The sequence below is a fragment of the Oncorhynchus mykiss genome, chromosome 23, assembly GCF_057628025.1.
Source record: "Oncorhynchus mykiss isolate SJ-2025 chromosome 23, ASM5762802v1, whole genome shotgun sequence".
NCBI lineage: Eukaryota > Metazoa > Chordata > Actinopteri > Salmoniformes > Salmonidae > Oncorhynchus > Oncorhynchus mykiss.
This window is the reverse complement of record NC_143044.1, coordinates 2,603,900-2,622,181: the sequence shown is the minus strand read 5'-3', so window position 1 is coordinate 2,622,181 and position 18,282 is coordinate 2,603,900. Positions and strand designations below refer to the sequence as shown.

At 42.1% G+C, this 18,282-nt stretch overlaps 1 protein-coding gene across 6 annotated transcripts; it reads left to right on the top strand.

The window, feature by feature from the left end:
- Positions 1 to 999: 999 nt before the first annotated feature.
- Positions 1,000 to 4,346, top strand: znf511 (zinc finger protein 511). Of its 6 annotated transcripts, none has more exons than XM_021580107.3 (7): positions 1,030 to 1,589; positions 2,166 to 2,239; positions 2,947 to 3,148; positions 3,272 to 3,405; positions 3,556 to 3,695; positions 3,785 to 3,837; positions 4,176 to 4,346. In XM_021580107.3, exons 1-7 carry the CDS (start codon positions 1,395 to 1,397, stop codon positions 4,182 to 4,184), a joined length of 807 nt encoding a protein of 268 aa, XP_021435782.2. In that variant the 5' UTR covers positions 1,030 to 1,394; the 3' UTR covers positions 4,185 to 4,346. The 6 variants fall into 6 exon arrangements, 5 of the variants coding, with proteins under 5 accessions (XP_021435780.2, XP_021435782.2, XP_090072711.1 ...); XR_016490886.1 differs by having other exon boundaries at positions 1,035 to 1,589; positions 3,272 to 3,379; XM_090216585.1 differs by having other exon boundaries at positions 1,035 to 1,589; positions 3,278 to 3,405.
- Positions 4,347 to 18,282: the final 13,936 nt, after the last annotated feature.

Sequence of the window (18,282 nt, the reverse complement as noted above, 5' to 3'; positions counted from 1 at the left end):
GAGTCACTCAGCTTTATGTAGGTGCGGGGGCTATATGACTGCGCCATCAACTTGATTATTTAGCAGACATCCTTTGATTATATTCAGTCAACACATACAGTGCCTTGCGAAAGTATTCGGCCCCCTTGAACTTTGCGACCTTTTGCCACATTTCAGGCTTCAAACATAAAGATATAAAACTGTATTTTTTTGTGAAGAATCAACAACAAGTGGGACACAATCATGAAGTGGAACGACATTTATTGGATATTTCAAACTTTTTTAACAAATCAAAAACTGAAAAATTGGGCGTGCAAAATTATTCTGCCCCTTTATTTTCAGTGCAGCAAACTCTCTCCAGAAGTTCAGTGAGGATCTCTGAATGATCCAATGTTGACCTAAATGACTAATGATGATAAATACAATCCACCTGTGTGTAATCAAGTCTCCGTATAAATGCACCTGCACTGTGATAGTCTCAGAGGTCTGTTAAAAGCGCAAAGAGCATCATGAAGAACAAGGAACACACCAGGCAGGTCCGAGATACTGTTGTGAAGAAGTTTAAAGCCGGATTTGGATACAAAAATATTTCCCAAGCTTTAAACATCCCAAGGAGCACTGTGCAAGCGATAATATTGAATAATAAATAATCTTTACCTGTTTATTCGATTACATAATACGTAAGATAAAAATCATGAAGAACCCATTTACAATTTGTGTAGTTAGAAAGTCACAACTATTAATTTGCCAAAACGTGTGGTGCATGGGTTGAACCAGAACTTATAATTAAAAACAATATATTTGAATAATCAAACCATTATTCAGTTTCTCGTAATTTAATATTTCCTTTAATTTAAACAAAAACTAAATTGTTCGTGTTGTTTGACTTCAGATTCAAATCAAATAAACAAAGAACGATCGTTTTGTATCATGTCTAATATGAAATACTAATTGGCCAAAAAGTACACGGACCTTTAAATATATTTTATGTCAATTTCTAACTGATAACGACGAACGTTTGTTGTCGACTAAGTAGGTAACGGTTGAACTGTCGCACGTTTTGAACGTCATGGCCGTTGTGACGCGGAGGCACTTTCCGCGTTCAGAACAACTGGGAACGAGGTACTCGTGAAGCTCCGACTTCAGTTCACTTCAAAACAACTGGGAGCTCGGGAAAAACAACTCAGTCTGGGAAAAATAATTTTGTACGGTCATCCAACTCCGAATTCCAACCGGGCCTCTTTCTTTTTATTTGACTTCCTACTTTACGAGTTCCCAGTTGTTTTGAACGCGGCAACTGTGCCTTGGCATTTACACTGCCATGACGTTCAAAACAACCCATTTTTGTCTTTATCTGTTTGTAATGTCCGAGAACTTGGTAGTGACATAAAATCCTCTTTCGCAAACTAGCTACAATGCTGCAGCCTGGATTGATACAGCTTTTGACAGCGAGTGATTTGGCTGATTTACGAATCGACGCAATTCCTAAATTGCAGGTGGGCTTTAGACCGGGGAGTTTCTTCAGTTCGTTCAGATCACAGGACGGGGAGGCGAAGTTAACGTTCATTCCACAACAAATACTGCTCAACAAGGACCACGAGTTGTTTGAGGTAATCTAGCTGCTGCTGCTAAATCTATAACTGCTGAAAAATTGAATGTAGACTATGTGTTCTGTGTTATTCACCAATGTTCTCTTTAGCATTTTGATGACCGCAGATAAGGAAATGCAACCAGGTCTTAAGAGCGTTTCATATTATTCTGTCCATTTAAAGTAGTATTGTATTCATTTGTGGATGCCCATCACTCATTTCGTATATGTAACAAATTCCCATTATGTTACGAATTTTCAAAACGTTCAATATTTTAAGTATTTGCTAAACGTATGATATGTTCAGATTCTAGTTAGGTGGCTAGCTGGCTAACTTTAGCCAGGCTAAACTCTAAAATAGTTCAGGTTAGGGGAAGGGTATCAATCTGTCTTATGTGACCATAGTAATTGTATTATATGCTATATAAGATGGGCTGTTCGGGGTAATAAAATGTATGTTTATAATAACTAAAACAAAACAAAAAATTACAGTGTGGTAATACACCATCATTACCACCACAAGCAGTGTTATAGTCACATGCAGAGAAGCTACAGCAGTGTAACTGAAAATACTGACGTGTGTGTGTGTGTGTGTTAGGATGGGGACATACATAGACACCTGTACCTCCAGAACCTCTCTACCTGCCCAGCTCATGACTCACCTACAGCCAGGTAACAATATTATCATCACCATGGTGATCAACAACAGATTTCACAGTGTAACCCATTCACATGGTAATACAGTGGGGCATGGGAAATAATTATGTATGTGGCTTAATGTTACAAATAGCTGATGACTGTTAAAGAGCAGTATTTTCAGATAAGTTTACTTAGTCAGGTGATAGACTTGAGTCAGTTAAAAAAAAGTTTTAAGAAAGTCAAGAGGCACGGTTGAAGTAGCAGCTTTAACACAGTGTTCTGGGTGCATGCAGTCACATTCACAAATTCAAGATGCTAAGACAAGTCACATTCAAGATATGATGGCTTCCTCAGTCTTGATTTTTCAATGTCTTCCTGGCACAAAACATACATGTATTGTCAGTGTCTAGTTTCTGCTAAATGGCATTAGGCCTAATTGATAGAGAGCTTATCTTCAGCTTCTGCCTTCTCACATGGAACCAAAATAATATTTTGACTTCAACTACTTTTTATTTCTGTTCCATGGTGTCCAGAATACAGATCAGCAGTTTAAATTAGTTCAAGGTTAAATTGTGGAGGGAATCATGAGACTGTGTTCTGTGATATCTGGAGAAACACTGACATAGTACTTCAGACAGTTTTTAGTTAGGTTACCAGATTTGGCGTTGAAGTCATTAGAATAACCCTCATGTTGACTTTTCTGTATTTCACCCCCCCCCCCCTCCTTTTTTTTCTCTCAGGCAGTGTGAGTTCAGGTGTTATATATCTGGCTGTAGCCAGGTGTTCAGTACTGTGGAGGACTATGAGCATCACTATAACACGCTCCACAGACACGTGTGTTCTTCCTGCCAGAGGTCGCTGCCCTCCGCTCGCCTGCTCGACATCCACATCCAGGAGTGGCATGACTCGCTTTTCAGCATTCTGGCTGAAAGGCAGGACATGGTAGCTAACATACATGCACACAAACGCATGTGCACACACACTCACTATGTTGCTCACTCTGGCCTGGACTTGGACCAGTCTATGCACACTGTTTCTCACTCTCTCTTCCCCCCCCCCCCCAAGTACCAGTGTCTAGTGGAGGGGTGTGGTTCGAAGTTCAGAACCAGAGAACAGAGGAAAGACCATGTGATCAAGATCCATAAGTACCCTTCTGACTTCATGTTCGACAAGGTGAAGAGGATCAAGAATATCAAAATGTAAACACAAATTCAAGGGTTGTTCTCACTGTGTCCAACAGGTGGTGGAAACGTGTCAGAATGAGTCATCTCTCAGCATTCAGGACTGGGTAAAATCTGTGAATGAAGTATGTGTGTGTAGAGGATAAAACATTCCCCTCTTTCTTACAGAGCAAAGAATAATATGCTGCAGAAAGGCACAAGTATGGAGGTGTCCATGAGTGTGAGTGAACCTGAGGGTGTGTGTGAGGTGTTGTCTGACCAACCAGAGGAAGAGGAATATATGGAGATAAATCACTCTCTCGAACCAGGTATCCTGGACCCTGCCAGTAACCCAATTAACACAGTAGAGCTGTCCACAGATCATGATACTGCCCCAATCCTCTCTGTCACCATCCAGCCCACCACAAACCAACAGAGACCACAGCACAACAGAGAGAGACATTCCTACAGGTCGGTATTCACTTCAAATCTCAAATGGCACACTATTTCCTACATGGTGCACAACATGATTCTAATGTATTTCCCTTAGACCTACAGTCGATGTGTAATGACCCTGAATGCATACATGAATATAGAATAATATATTTCAAGTGGGACTGGTGAACTGCAATGCCTTTACATAGTTAAAAAAAATATAACAAAAATTGCAGACTATGCAAAATGAAGCCAAGTCCCACGACAATGGGAGGGGTATAGCTGGATCTACATAAACACTGTCGTGGGACACGGTAGTGCACTTCTCAGGAACGGACTGTGTATGTTTAGTGGACTGTGTTCTGTTCCACCAGGGTTCCTAGGACGGTGTGTTTCGGCCAGGGTTCTGTCCAAGGGTTCAGAGGTCATGGCAGGAGGATTTAGAGAATCTTTAAAGGTGATGAGTCTCAGACAGGATGCGACCCTTGCATCGGTCTGGTCTGGCGTGTGTTTTAAAAATAATACAATAAATCATGTTTGTTTAACTCAAGGTGATGTGTCAAATGTTATAGCACTGGTAATACCCTAGCTAGCTCTACACCAATTTAAAATAAGCTACTAAAATCATTCCAATCCAGATTGAAAAGGCAAAAGCGATTACAGACCTGCCAACATACACGCATTTTGCGTACCAGCTACGCAATTCTCTGTCCATGTATGCAGGTACGAGATCCAAGTTAAAAGTACGCAGAAATGAATACAGTCAGATTATTATTATTATTTTTTAAATGTGTACCTTTTTGTAAAAACAAAATTCATAAAAAATAAATCCACTGAGTAAATCTAACATCACGATTCTCGAGCTGCAACACACAGACATGTACGGAGTTTGTGTCAACGGACATGGAGATTAATACATCATTACTCGACGTAGCTACCCCGTGTCTGCCCCTCCTGTTTGTTGTGATGCCAGGTTTGCCGACTGTCAGCTGTACGTAAACACATGGACAAATCCCTTTTCGACTCTGTGTGTTGTGGAAAGGTAAACACTAATTGCTTCAAGCTAAAGTTAGCGAACATAAGATGGACATTCAGTGGGCTCTAAAGTGCCAGCAATTCACTCACATTTGTTAGTGAAAGAAATTAAATGCAAATATGAAAAAGAACTGGTCGCATTTGTGTGAGTGTGATATACATTTAATTCTGTGTCCCATTAGTTGTATTTTCCACATAACATTTTGAGGATCACGCAACCTGATAGACTAACTGTGATCCACGTCACAAAAAGCATTACAAAAGTATAATCAAAAATAAATGTAAACATCATGGCATTAAATGGAGTCGGGAGTTTAGAAGAATGGGCGATGAAGAATGAATGAGTGTCCGGTGTTAGCTATAGAGGCAATGCTTCTAAAATGCCTTTGTACTAGATTTGAGATCAATTTCGAAAATCTGAAATGATGTATATGCAGCAAAGAAATACAATTAGGCACCTTTACATAGGCTGAAGCATCAGACTCTTCTAGTGAACAGTGTTCAGATTCCCTTTGCAGTAGCCTACTTAAGCTTTGTGTAGCCAGTTTGTGGTCTGTGTCGATGCAATGTTTAATTTTCTTTTTTAATTATTTATTTATTTTTCCCCAAAAATGATTTAGCTTTTAGTGTTGATTAGGAACCGTGTCTAAAAAGCCAATACTTGTGAGCTGGCCCTAGTGGTTGGCCCTGTTTGAGAGGTGACAATGCGTTCCTCTACTATAGAGACTAAACTTAGGGGCATGTGCTAATTATCTACAATGTTTTTCTTATCTCCATTCTACACTGTACATGTAATGGATTAAACATAGACAGTCTGTTAATTCCACAAAACATAAATGTATTCTGTACTGTACTGTATTCTGTTCTGTACTCATCAGTATGAATATGTTATTTATGTTCTGTAAATAGCTTTTCAGAGGACTGATCTGAACCAGGTGTGATCCATAATGTCTAAGCACATGAATCTCCAATTTACCCTGTGCGTCTGGTACTCTAAAAAGTTTGACAGTGCTGTCAGGTCTGCGATTAGTGTTACTAGAGGCTTGCTTTAGGACCATGCTGAAGGGCAGGCTGTTTAGCGGTAGTAGAGAGTATGTTTTAAGACCATGTGGACTCCTCGGAGCAGGTGGGAAGGCTGTATGCCTGGCTGGCTTTAGGACTATGGAGAGTACATGGATGCAGCTGCAATGAAGAGCAAAACTTATCTCTCAAAACAGTGCAGAGGTGGAGATGGCTGTAGATGTCTTGGTAACTGCTGTTTGACATAGCATGAACCTAAACAGTTTTTTATCCCGGTGCTGAGCTAGTGCGTAGCAGCTAATTGCTTTATGACGTTTGTAGAATGTTAAGTCCCCTATCGACTTGAGTTGAATGAAGCTACAGCAGCTAACGTAATGTTTGGAGTAAATGTAGCTTGTTTTTGTAATCCAAATACTATTAGTTTTTACATTGTATAGAAATGCAGTAAATGAGCTTCAACTTCATAAAAATAAAGTTGAAGCTCACCCTAGGTTTAGCTGAAAAAGGTTTGCAAAATTATTCAGCCCCCTTAAGTTAATACTTTGTAGCGCCACCTTTTGCTCCGATTACAGCTGTAAGTCGCTTGGGGTATGTCTCTATCAGTTTTGCACATCGAGAGACTGACAGTGAGGTTGGATGGAGAGCATTTGTGAACAGCAGTTTTCAGTTCTTTCCACAGATTCTCGATTGGATTCAGGTTCTGGACTTTGACTTGGCCATTCTAACACCTGGATATGTTAATTTTTGAACCATTCCATTGTAGATTTTGCTTTATGTTTTGGATCATTGTCTTGTTGGAAGACAAGTCTCCGTCCCAGTCTCAGGTCTTTTGCAGACTCCATCAGGTTTTCTTCCAGAATGGTCCTGTATTTGGCTCCATCCATCTTCCCATCAATTTTAACCATCTTCCCTGTCCCTGCTGAAGAAAAGCAGGCCCAAACCATGATGCTGCCACCACCATGTTTGACAGTGGGGATGGTGTGTTCAGCTGTGTTGCTTTTACGCCAAACATAACATTTTGCATTGTTGCCAAAAAGTTCAATTTTGGTTTCATCTGACCAGAGCACCTTCTTCCACATGTTTGGTGTGTCTCCCAGGTGGCTTGTGGCAAACTTTAAACAACACTTTTTATGGATATCTTTAAGAAATGGCTTTCTTCTTGCCACTCTTCCATAAAGGCCAGATTTGTGCAATATACGACTGATTGTTGTCCTATGGACAGAGTCTCCCACCTCAGCTGTAGATCTCTGCAGTTCATCCAGAGTGATCATGGGCCTCTTTGCTGCATCTCTGATCAGTCTTCTCCTTGTATGAGCTGAAAGTTTAGAGGGACGGCCAGGTCTTGGTAGATTTGCAGTGGTCTGATACTCCTTCCATTTCAATAGTATCGCTTGCACAGTGCTCCTTGGGATGTTTAAAGCTTGGGAAATCTTTTTGTATCCAAATCCGGCTTTAAACTTCTTCACAACAGTATCTCGGACCTGCCTGGTGTGTTCCTTGTTCTTCATGATGCTCTCTGCGCTTTTAACGGACCTCTGAGACTATCACAGTGCAGGTGCATTTATACGGAGACTTGATTACACACAGGTGGATTGTATTTATCATCATTAGTCATTTAGGTCAACATTGGATCATTCAGAGATCCTCACTGAACTTCTGGAGAGAGTTTGCTGCACTGAAAGTAAAGGGGCTGAATAATTTTGCACGCCCAATTTTTCAGTTTTTGATTTGTTAAAAAAGTTTGAAATATCCAATAAATGTCGTTCCACTTCATGATTGTGTCCCACTTGTTGTTGATTCTTCACAAAAAAATACAGTTTTATATCTTTATGTTTGAAGCCTGAAATGTGGCAAAAGGTCGCAAAGTTCAAGGGGGCCGAATACTTTCGCAAGGCACTGTACATATATTATTATATTTACATACATACGTATTCAGACCCTTTGCTATGAGACTCGAAATTGAGCTCAGGTGCATCCTGTTTCCATTGATCATCCTTGATGTTTCTACAACTTGATTGGAGTCCACCTATGGTAAATTCTATTGATTGGACATGATTTGGAAAGACACACACCTGTCTATATAAGGTCCCACATTTGACAGTGCATGTCAGAGAAAAAATACAAGCAGTGAGGTCAAAGGAATTGTCTGTAGAGCTCCGAGACAGGATTGTGACGAGGCACAGATCTGGGGAAGGGTACTAAAACATTTCTAGAGCATTGAAGGTCCCCAAGAACACAGTGGCCTCCATTTATTCTTAAAATGGAAGAAGTTTGGAACCACCAAGACTCTTCCTAGAGCTGTCTGCCCGGCAAACTAAGCAGTCGCGGGAGAAAGGCCTTAGTCAGGAAGGTGACCAAGAACCCAATGGTCAGTCTGACACAGCTCTAGAGTTCCTCTGTGGAGATTGGATAACCTTCCAGAAAGGACAACCATTTCTGCAGCACTCCACCAATCAGGACTTTATGGTAGAGTGGCCAGACGGAAGCTACTCCTCAGTAAAAGGCACGTGACAGCCCGCTTGGAGTTTGCCAAAAGGCACCTAAAGGACTCTGACCATGAGAAAATATGATCTGGTCTGATGAAACCAAGAATGAACTCTTTGGCCTGAATGCCAAGCGTCACGTCTGGAGGAAACCTGGCATCTTCCCTACGGTGAAGCATGGTGGTGGCAGCATCATGCTGTCAGGATTTTTTTAATGGCAGGGACTGGGAGACCAGTCGAGGTACAGATTAATGGAGTAAAGTACAGAGAGATCTTTGATGAAAACGTGCTCAGGACCTCAGACTGGGGCGAAGGTTCACCTTCCAACAGGACAACGACCCTAACAAACAACCGGGAGTGGCTTTGGGACAAGTCTCTGAGTGGCCCGTACTTGAACCCAATCGAAAATAGTACCTGTGCCCAAGAAAGTGAAGGTAACCTGCCTAAATGACTACCGCCCCGTAGCACTCATGTCGGTAGCCATAAAGTGCTTTGAAAGGCTGGTCATGGCTCACATCAACACCATTATCCTGGAAACCCAAGACCCACTCCAAATCGCATACCGCCCCAACAGATCCACAGATGATGCAATCTCAATCGCACTGCCCTTTCCCACCTGGACAAAAGGAACACCTATGTGAGAATGCTGTTCATTGACGACAGCTCAGTGTTCAACACCATAGTGCCCGCAAAGCTCCTCACTAAGATAAGGACCCTGGGACTAAACACCTCCCTCTGCAACTAGATCCTGGACTTCCTGACAGTCTGCCCCCAGGTGGTAAGGGTAGGCAACAACACATCTGCCCCTCAGGGGTGCGTGCTTAGTCCCCTCCTGTACTTCCTGTTCACCCATGACTGCGTGGCCAAGCACAACACCAAAACATTAAGTTTTCTGATGACACAACGGTGGTAGGCCTGATCACCAACATCAAGGAGACTGCCTGGTCGTCAGATACATGGCAGTGTGGTGCCAGGACAAAAACCTCTCCCTCAACGCAAGACAAAGGAGATGATCGTGGACTACAGGCAAAGGAGGGCCAAACACTCCCCCATTCACATCAACAGGGCTGTAGTGGAGGGGATTGAGAGTTTCAAGGTCCTTCGAGTCCACATCACCAACAAACTATCATGGTCCAAACACACCAAGAAAGTCTTGGAGGGCACGACAATGCCTTTTCCCCTTCTGGAGACTGAAAAGATTTGGCATTGGTCCCCAGATCCTCAAAGTTTTACGCCTGGTATGGCAACTGCTCGGCATCCGACTGTAAGGCGCGTAACTCTACAAGGGGGTAGTGCGTACAGCCCAGTACATCACAGGAGCCAAGCTTCCTGCCATCCAGGACCAAGAATTGAAGTCAGAAGTTTACATACACTTAGGTTGGAGTCATTAAAAATAATTTTTTAACCACGCCACAAATTTCAAATTAACAAACTATAGTTTTGGCAAGTCGGTTAGGACATCTACTTTGTGCATGACACAAGTCATTTTTCCAACAATTGTTTACAGACAGATTATTTCAATCATAATTCACTGTATCACAATTCCAGTGGGTCAGAAGTTTACATACACTAAGTTGACTGTGCCTTTTAAACAGCTTGGAAATTTTCAGAAAATGTCATGGCTTTAGAAGCTTCTGATTGGCTAATTGACATAATTTGAGTCAATTGGAGGTGTACCTGTGGATGTATTTCAAGGCCTACCTTCAAACTCAGTGCCTCTTTGCTTGACATCATGGGAAAATCAAAAGACCACAGAAAAAAAAATTGACCTCCCCAAGTGCTGTTCATCCTTTCAAGCAATTTCCAAACGGCTGAAGGTACCACGTTCATCTATACAAACAATAGTACGCAAGTATAAACACCATGGAACCACGCAGCCGTCATACTGCTCAGGTAGGAGACATGTTATGTCCCGTAGAGATGAATGCACTTTGGTGCGAAAAGTGCAAATCAATGCTAGAACAACAACAAAGGACCTTGTGAAGATGCTGGAGGAAACTGGTACAAAAGTATCTAAATTCACAGGAAAACTAGTCCTATATCGACAACCCGAAAGGCCGATCTGCAAGGTAGAAGCCACTGCTCAAAACCCGCCATAAAAAAGCCAGACTACGCTTTGCAACTGCACATGGGGACAAAGATCATACTTTTTGGAGAAATGTCCTCTGGTCTGATGAAACAAAAATATAACTGTTTGGCCACAATGACCATCGTTATGTTTGGAGGAAAAAGGGGGAGGCTTGAAAACCGAAGAACACTATCCCAGTGGCAGCATCATGTTGTGGTGGTGCTTTGCTGCAGGAGGGACTGGTGCACTTCAAAATAGATGGCTTCATGAGGAGGAAAATTATGTGGATATATTGAAGCAACATCTCAAGACATCAGTCAGGAAGTTAAAGCTTGGTCGCAAATGGGTCTTCTAAATGGACAATGACCCCAAGCATACTTCCAAAGTTGTGGCAAAATGGCTTAAGGACAACAAAGTCGAGGTATTGGAGTGACCATTACAAAGTCCTGACCTCAATCCTATAGAAAATGTGTGGGCATAACTAAAAAAACATGAGCGAGCAAGGAGGCCTACAAACCTGACTCAGTTACACCAGCTCTGTCAGGAGGAATGGGCCAGAATTCACCCAACTTATTGTGGGAAGCGTGTGGAAGGCTACCCAAAACATTTGACCCAAGTTAAACAATTTAATGGCAATGCTATCAAATACTAATTGAGTGTATGTAAACTTCTGACCCACTGGGAATGTGATGAAAGAAATTAAAGCTGAAATAAATCATTCTCTCTACTATTATTCTGACTTTCCACATTCTTAAAATAAATGTGTGATCCTAACTGACCGGACAGGGAATTTTTACTAGGATTAAATGTCAGTAATTGTGAAAATATGAGTTTAAATGTATTTGGTTAAGGTGTATGTAAACTTCCGACTTCAACTGTATATACTAGACGGTGTCAGAGGAATGCCCCAAAAATTGTCAGACTACTGTTCTCTCTGCTTCCGCAACTGAGCGCCAAGTCTAGGTCCAAAAGGCTCCTTAATAGTTTCTACCTCCAAGCCATAAGACTGCTGAACAATTTATTTAAATGGCCAAACTGCCCCCCCCCCAGACCCCTCCCCCTAAACCTGTTTTTGCTTTGTCATTATGGGGTATTGAAGAGGGGGGGAAAACGATTTTATCAATTTTAGAATAAGGCTGTAACATAACAAAATGTGGAAAAGGTCAAGGGGTCTGAATACTTTCCAAATGCAATTTGTTTAATAAAGCTGACATGTTGATATGTCTCTTGAGTTTCATCTGTTATTAGGTCAATGCTAGATGGGATACAGCTTTGTTACTTTTCGTAGAAATAGCCTACGACCTTACGCATCATGTTAGGAGAATTTAGGTTAAGTTTAGGAAAAGGCTTTGCAACATCAATAACAAAGTCACCTTTTGACATTCGTTTGAAAAATGCTATATTGGTTCTAGCCATGACCCTGGTATGGGATTTCAAATCATGAATAAATGAATTGTCATTCACTTGTGAGAATAAGCTTATTGGAGAGAGTGGTAGGTGAAGTCTCAGTAACTGATGGACATAAAAAATGATTGTTTAGGATGTATTACCTGTCATTACAGTGGAAAACATTGCAATCGTTTTTGGTTGATAGAGAAGTCTGAGAGCGCTCGCTTTGATATACTTCTGGAGGTTGTTCACCTCAGAGAGAGTGCTATGTCAGTAGGTTGATTTGTGGGAAATGCTATTGAGGGTCCCCACTTACCCCAAATTGGGCATTTTTATTTGTCACATACACATGGTTAGCAGATGTTAATGCGAGTGTAGCGAAATGCTTGTGCTTCTAGTTCCGACAATGCAAAAGGATCCAGTACAACCCTCAGATTGTTTTCATTTTTGATGTTATTCTAATTTCTTGATTTAAAGCTTAAAACTAGTTTTGTTTGACTTAATGGATAGACCCATCTCCAAGGTGGTCATCATAAGAAAGAAGCTCCAGCACACTGGACACAATTTCATTTATTTTGTTTTATTTAACCTTTATTTAACTAGGCAAGTCAGTTGAGAACAAATTCTTATTCATAATGACGGCCTAGGAACCGTGGTTTAACTGCCTTGTTCAGGGGAAGAACGACAGATTTTTACCTTTTCAGCTCAGTGATTCAATCTATCAACCTTTTAGTTACTGGCCCAACGCTCTAACCACTAGGCTACCTGCCACCACAATAACATTACTCAAGAGCAGAAAAGCAATAAGATCCACCCATACCTGCTGTCCTACATTGCAACCTGGACTCAGGGGTAGAGGTAACATTGTAAACAAAAATCTGTGACACTCAAATTAGTACAGTGGGGCTAAAAAGTATTTAGTCAGCCACCAGTTGTGCAAGTTCTCCCACTTAAAAAGATGAGAGGCCTGTAATTTTCATCATAGGTACACTTCAACTATGACAGACAAATGAGGGAAAAAAATCCAGAAAATCACATTGTAGGATTTTTTATTAATTAATTTGCAAATTATGGTGGAAAATAAGTATTTGGTCAATAACAAAAGTTTATATCAATACTTTGTTATATACCCTTTGTTGACAATGACAGAGGTCAAACATTTTCTGTAAGTCTTCACAAGGTTTTCACACACTGTTGCTGGTATTTTGGCCCATTCCTCCATGCAGATCTCCTCTAGAGCAGTGATGTTTTGGGGCTGTTGCTGGGCAACACAGACTTTCAACTCCCTCCAAAGATTTTCTATGGGGTTGAGATCTGGAGACTGGCTAGGCCACTCCAGGACCTTGAAATGCGTCTTACGAAGCCACTTCTTCATTGCCCGGGCGGTGTGTCTGGGATCATTGTCATGCTGAAAGACCCAGCCACGTTTCATCTTCAATGCCCTTGCTGATGGAAGGAGGTTTTCACTCAAAATCTCCCGATACATGGCCCCATTCATTTTTCCTTTACACGGATCAGTCGTCCAGGTCCCTTTGCAGAAAAACAGCCCCATCATCTGACCATATGACATTCTCCCAATCTTCTTATGGATCATCCAAATGCTCTCTAGCAAACTTCAGACGGGCCTGGACATGTACTGGTAAGCAGGGGGACACGTCTGGCACTGCAGGATTTGAGTCCCTGGCGGCATAGTGTGTTACTGATGGTTGGCTTTATTACTTTGGTCCCAGCTCTCTGCAGGTCATTCACTAGGTCCCCCCGTGTGGTTCTGGGATTTTTGTTCACCGTTCTTGTGATCATTTTGACCCCACGGGGTGAGATCTTGCGTGGAGCCCCAGATCGAGAGAGATTATCAGTGGTCTTGTATGTCTTCCATTTCCTAATAATTGCTCCCACAGTTGATTTCTTCAAACCAAGCTGCTTACCTATTGCAGATTCAGTCTTCCCAGCCTGGTGCAGGTTTACAATTTTGTTTCTGGTGTCCTTTGACAGCTCTTTTGTCTTGGCCATAGTGGAGTTTGGAATGTGACTGTTTGAGGTTGTGGACAGGTGTCTTTTATACTGATAACAAGTTCAAACAGGTGCCATTAATACAGGTAACGAGTGGAGGACTTAAAGAAGAAGTTACAGGTCTGTGAGAGCCAGAAATCTTGCTTGTTTGTAGGTGACCAAATACTTATTTACCACCATAATTTGCAAATAAATTAATTAAAAGTCCTACAATGTGATTGAAAAAGACACATGACAACACGCCTGGAGTTCCTGTACTCCCTGTTCACCCACGACTGCGTGGCCACGCACGCCTCCAACTCAATCATCAAGTTTGTGGACGACACAACAGTGGTAGGCTTGATTACCAACAACGACGAGACGGCCTACAGGGAGGAGGTGAGGGCCCTCGGAGTGTGGTGTCAGGAAAATAACCTCACACTCAACGTCAACAAAACTAAGGAGATGATTGTGGACTTCAGGAAACAGCAGAGGGAACACCCCCCTATCCACATCGATGGAACGGTAGTGGAGAGGGTAGTAAGTTTTAAGTTCCTCGGCATACACATCACAGACAAACTGAATTGGTCCACTCACACAGACAGCATCGTGAAGAAGGCGCAGCAGCGCCTCTTCAACCTCAGGAGGCTGAAGAAATTCGGCTTGTCACCAAAAGCACTCACAAACTTCTACAGATGCACAATCGAGAGCATCCTGGCGGGCTGTATCACCGCCTGGTACGGCAACTGCTCCGCCCACAACCGTAAGGCTCTCCAGAGGGTAGTGAGGTCTGCACAACGCATCACCGGGGGCAAACTACCTGCCCTCCAGGACACCTACACCACCCGATGTTACAGGAAGGCCATAAAGATCATCAAGGACAACAACCACCCGAGCCACTGCCTGTTCACCCCGCTATCATCCAGAAGGCGAGGTCAGTACAGGTGCATCAAAGCTGGGACCGAGAGACTGAAAAACAGCTTCTATCTCAAGGCCATCAGACTGTTAAACAGCCACCACTAACATTGAGTGGCTGCTGCCAACACACTGACTAAACTCCAGCCACTTTAATAATGGGAATTGATGGGAAATGATGTAAAATATATCACTAGCCACTTTAAACAATGCTACCAAATATAATGTTTACATAACCTACATTATTCATCTCATATGTATACGTATATACTGTACTCTATATCATCTACTGCATCCTTATGTAATACATGTATCACTAGCCACTTTAACTATGCCACTTTGTTTACATACTCATCTCATATGTATATACTGTACTCAATACCATCTACTGTATCTTGCCTATGCTGCTCTGTACCATCACTCATCCATATATCTTTATGTACATATTCTTTATCCCCTTACACTGTGTATAAGACAGTAGTTTTGGAATTGTTAGTTAGATTACTGGTTGGTTATTACTGCATTGTCGGAACGAGAAGCACAAGCATTTCGCTACACTCGCAATAACATCTGTTAACCATGTGTATGTGACAAATAAAATTAGATTTGATTTGATTTAAAAGGCACGTGAAAGACTCAGACCATAAGCCAAAAGATTCTGTTGTCTGATGAGACAAACATTTGACTCTTTGGCATTAATGCAGTGCTATGTCTGGAGACAACCAAGCACAACTCATCACCCTTCTAACACAATCCCTACCGTGAAGCAAGATGGTGGCAGAATCATGCTATGGGGATGCTTTTCAGTGGCAGGAATAGGTAGACTGGTAAGGATAGAGGGAACTGTTATGTTTGTTCCTTATATAATCACAAACTGGGGCGTAGGTTTAACTACTTTTAAGGAACATATACTTCAGCTAGAAAACTCCATGTTTAGCCATGCAAGGCATTCTTTAACCATAGCCTGCTGGGTAATGTAGTCTAAATGTCATTAACACATAACACATCTTCTTTCCTTTAAAATAAAACTACTTTTCTATATAACTACAGATGTCACATCACATTTGTTTACTCAACCTGCATAACATGCAATTTTCAATAAAAAAATTATTTCCCTGCCCAAATGTTTTGGAAAAATAAAAATTTCAATTAAATATAGTCTGTCCAACAATACTCTATTGTGGCTCTATTTCTTTTCACATTAACAAAACATTCAGTCCAGGTGCCCCTTTTTTGTATTTTTTTAGCAGTTCTCAATAAGCCTTTCAGGGGCTCTGACAGTCCTTTTTGGTCATTCTGCTGAAGTGCTTCCTGAAACAGTTGGACAGCGTTCATTGTCCATTTCTAAAGGCATTTGACGCTTCAGCAGTATCCTCCTGATGATCCTCAGTACCTTGACTGAATGGCTGAAGACTTAGATCCACTCTGTTTCGTCTCAGTTGTGATCCATGCTCCGTTTGGATCTCATAGGATCGCGGTGCAACTTCTCTCTGCACACACCCTTGCTGCATCCAGTTTCCTGTAGTGATGTCTCGGAATCGTACATGATCTCCAGGTTTCAGTTCAGGTAAGTATCTTGCACTTTTGTCGTGTCGCTGTTTTTGTTTGTCTTTCTGTTTTTCCTTTGCGAGTTTGACTTTGTGAGCACCTAGGTGTTAGCAAGTCCTCATGGATGGGTAGGTTGGTTCTGATGCGACGTACCATCAACATTTGTGCAGGTGAAAGTCCGTTCTGCAGCGGTGCGCTGCGGTAGATCATCAGATTTTTTTAGGAAATCCTCCTTTCCATTGTGTGCCTTTTTCATCAGACCTTTGACAATTTTGTAGTAGGGTCTGTTGGGTACTGGATGAGGCATTAGCTGCTCTGCTTGCTGCTTTGGCCTGTAGGTCAAACACAGTTCACATGAAGCAGTGGGCTGGCTAATTTCCTGGTTCATTCTTGGCCAGTACATTACCTCTCGTGCTCATCGTTTGCATTTTTCCTCACCCAAGTGGCCCTTGTGTATTTTCTGTAGCATTTCTTTGCGTAGTGTCATGGGAATGACAATCTTGTTGCCTTTGAACACTATGTCATCCACAATGGTGAGCTCTGCTCTGCACATCCAGTAATCCTGTATTCTCCTTGGACAGTTGTTTTTCTGTGCAGGCCATCCAATCAGTGTTGTTTCTTTCAACTCTGTCATTGTTTGGTCAGCTGCGGTCTCTCTTTTGATCTGCTCCATTCTCTCTGAAGACACAGGAAGTGATGCTACGATCATTTCGACGTAGGCCTGAATCTCAGTGTTTTTACTGTGTGTCGAAGCTCTACTTCTTGTCGACTGCTCGAGAAAGAGTTTCGGCGGCGAACATGAACTTTCCCAAGGGTATAGATCATCTTCACATCATACTTTTGCAGTCTGATCAACATTCTCTGGATTCTCATTCTCAATCTTTCAGTGGCTTAGACATGATTGACACCAATGGTTTGCGGTCGGTTTCTACTTCGAAGTCTCGTCCGTAGACGTATTGGTGAAACATTTCGCAAGCGTATGTGCTTGCCAGTAGTTCTTTCTCTATTTGTGCATACCTTGTCTCTGCGCCTGTCAAGGCACAGTACGCATATGCGACGGGTTGCCACGTGTCGTCATGCTGTTGCAGAAGAACTGCCCCCAGGCCAAACTGTGATGCGTCTGCAGAAATCCTTGTGCTTTTCTCTGGATCATAGAACCTGAGCACTTGCTCTTCTGTGATTGTCTTCTTTAGGTTTTTGAAGCAGTTTTCCTGTTCATGGGACCATTCCCATTCATTTTTCTGTTCCAGAAGACATCTGAGTGGAGCGGACTGTGCTGACAGTTGAGGTATGAACTTTGCAAGGTAGGTGATCATGACCATGAAGCGTATCACATCGTCCTTGTTCTTCGGGCACTCCATGTTGTTGATGGCTGATGTTTTCCTCGGGTCTGGTTTGACTCCGTCCTCTGAAAGTACATCTCCTACGAAGGTAAGTGTTTTCACACCAATCTAGCATTTGTCCTTGTTTAGCTTTAGGTTGACTTTCCGTGTCAGGTCCAGCACTTGTCTCACTCTCGCATCGTGTTCTTCTTTTGTGGACCCCCAGACGATGATGTCATCCATCATAGTCTCCACTCCTGGAATGTGCTCGAAGATCATGTGGATTGTATTGTGGTAGACCTCTGGCACTGAGAGAATCCCATATTGTAAATGAAGAAATCTGTACCTTCCCTAGGTGTGTTGAATGTGCATAGCCTTGAGCTTGCATCATCTAGCTTAATTTGCCAGAAACCTAATGAAGCATCAAGCTTACTGAACCATTTTACTCCTTCAAACTGCAACATTATCTCTTCTCTGGTTGGCAACTTGAAATGCTCTCTCTTGATTGCTTTGTTGAGATCTCACGGGTCTAGACATATCCTGAGATTGCCGTTCTTTTTCACCACAATAACCAGTGAGCTTACCTAGTCTGTAGGTTCATCCATTTTTGTGATGACGTCCATCTTTTCCATGCGTCCGAGTTTCTCTTTGAGCTTTTTCCTCTGTGCAAATGGAACTTTTCTGCATGCATGCACAACTGGAGTCATTTTGT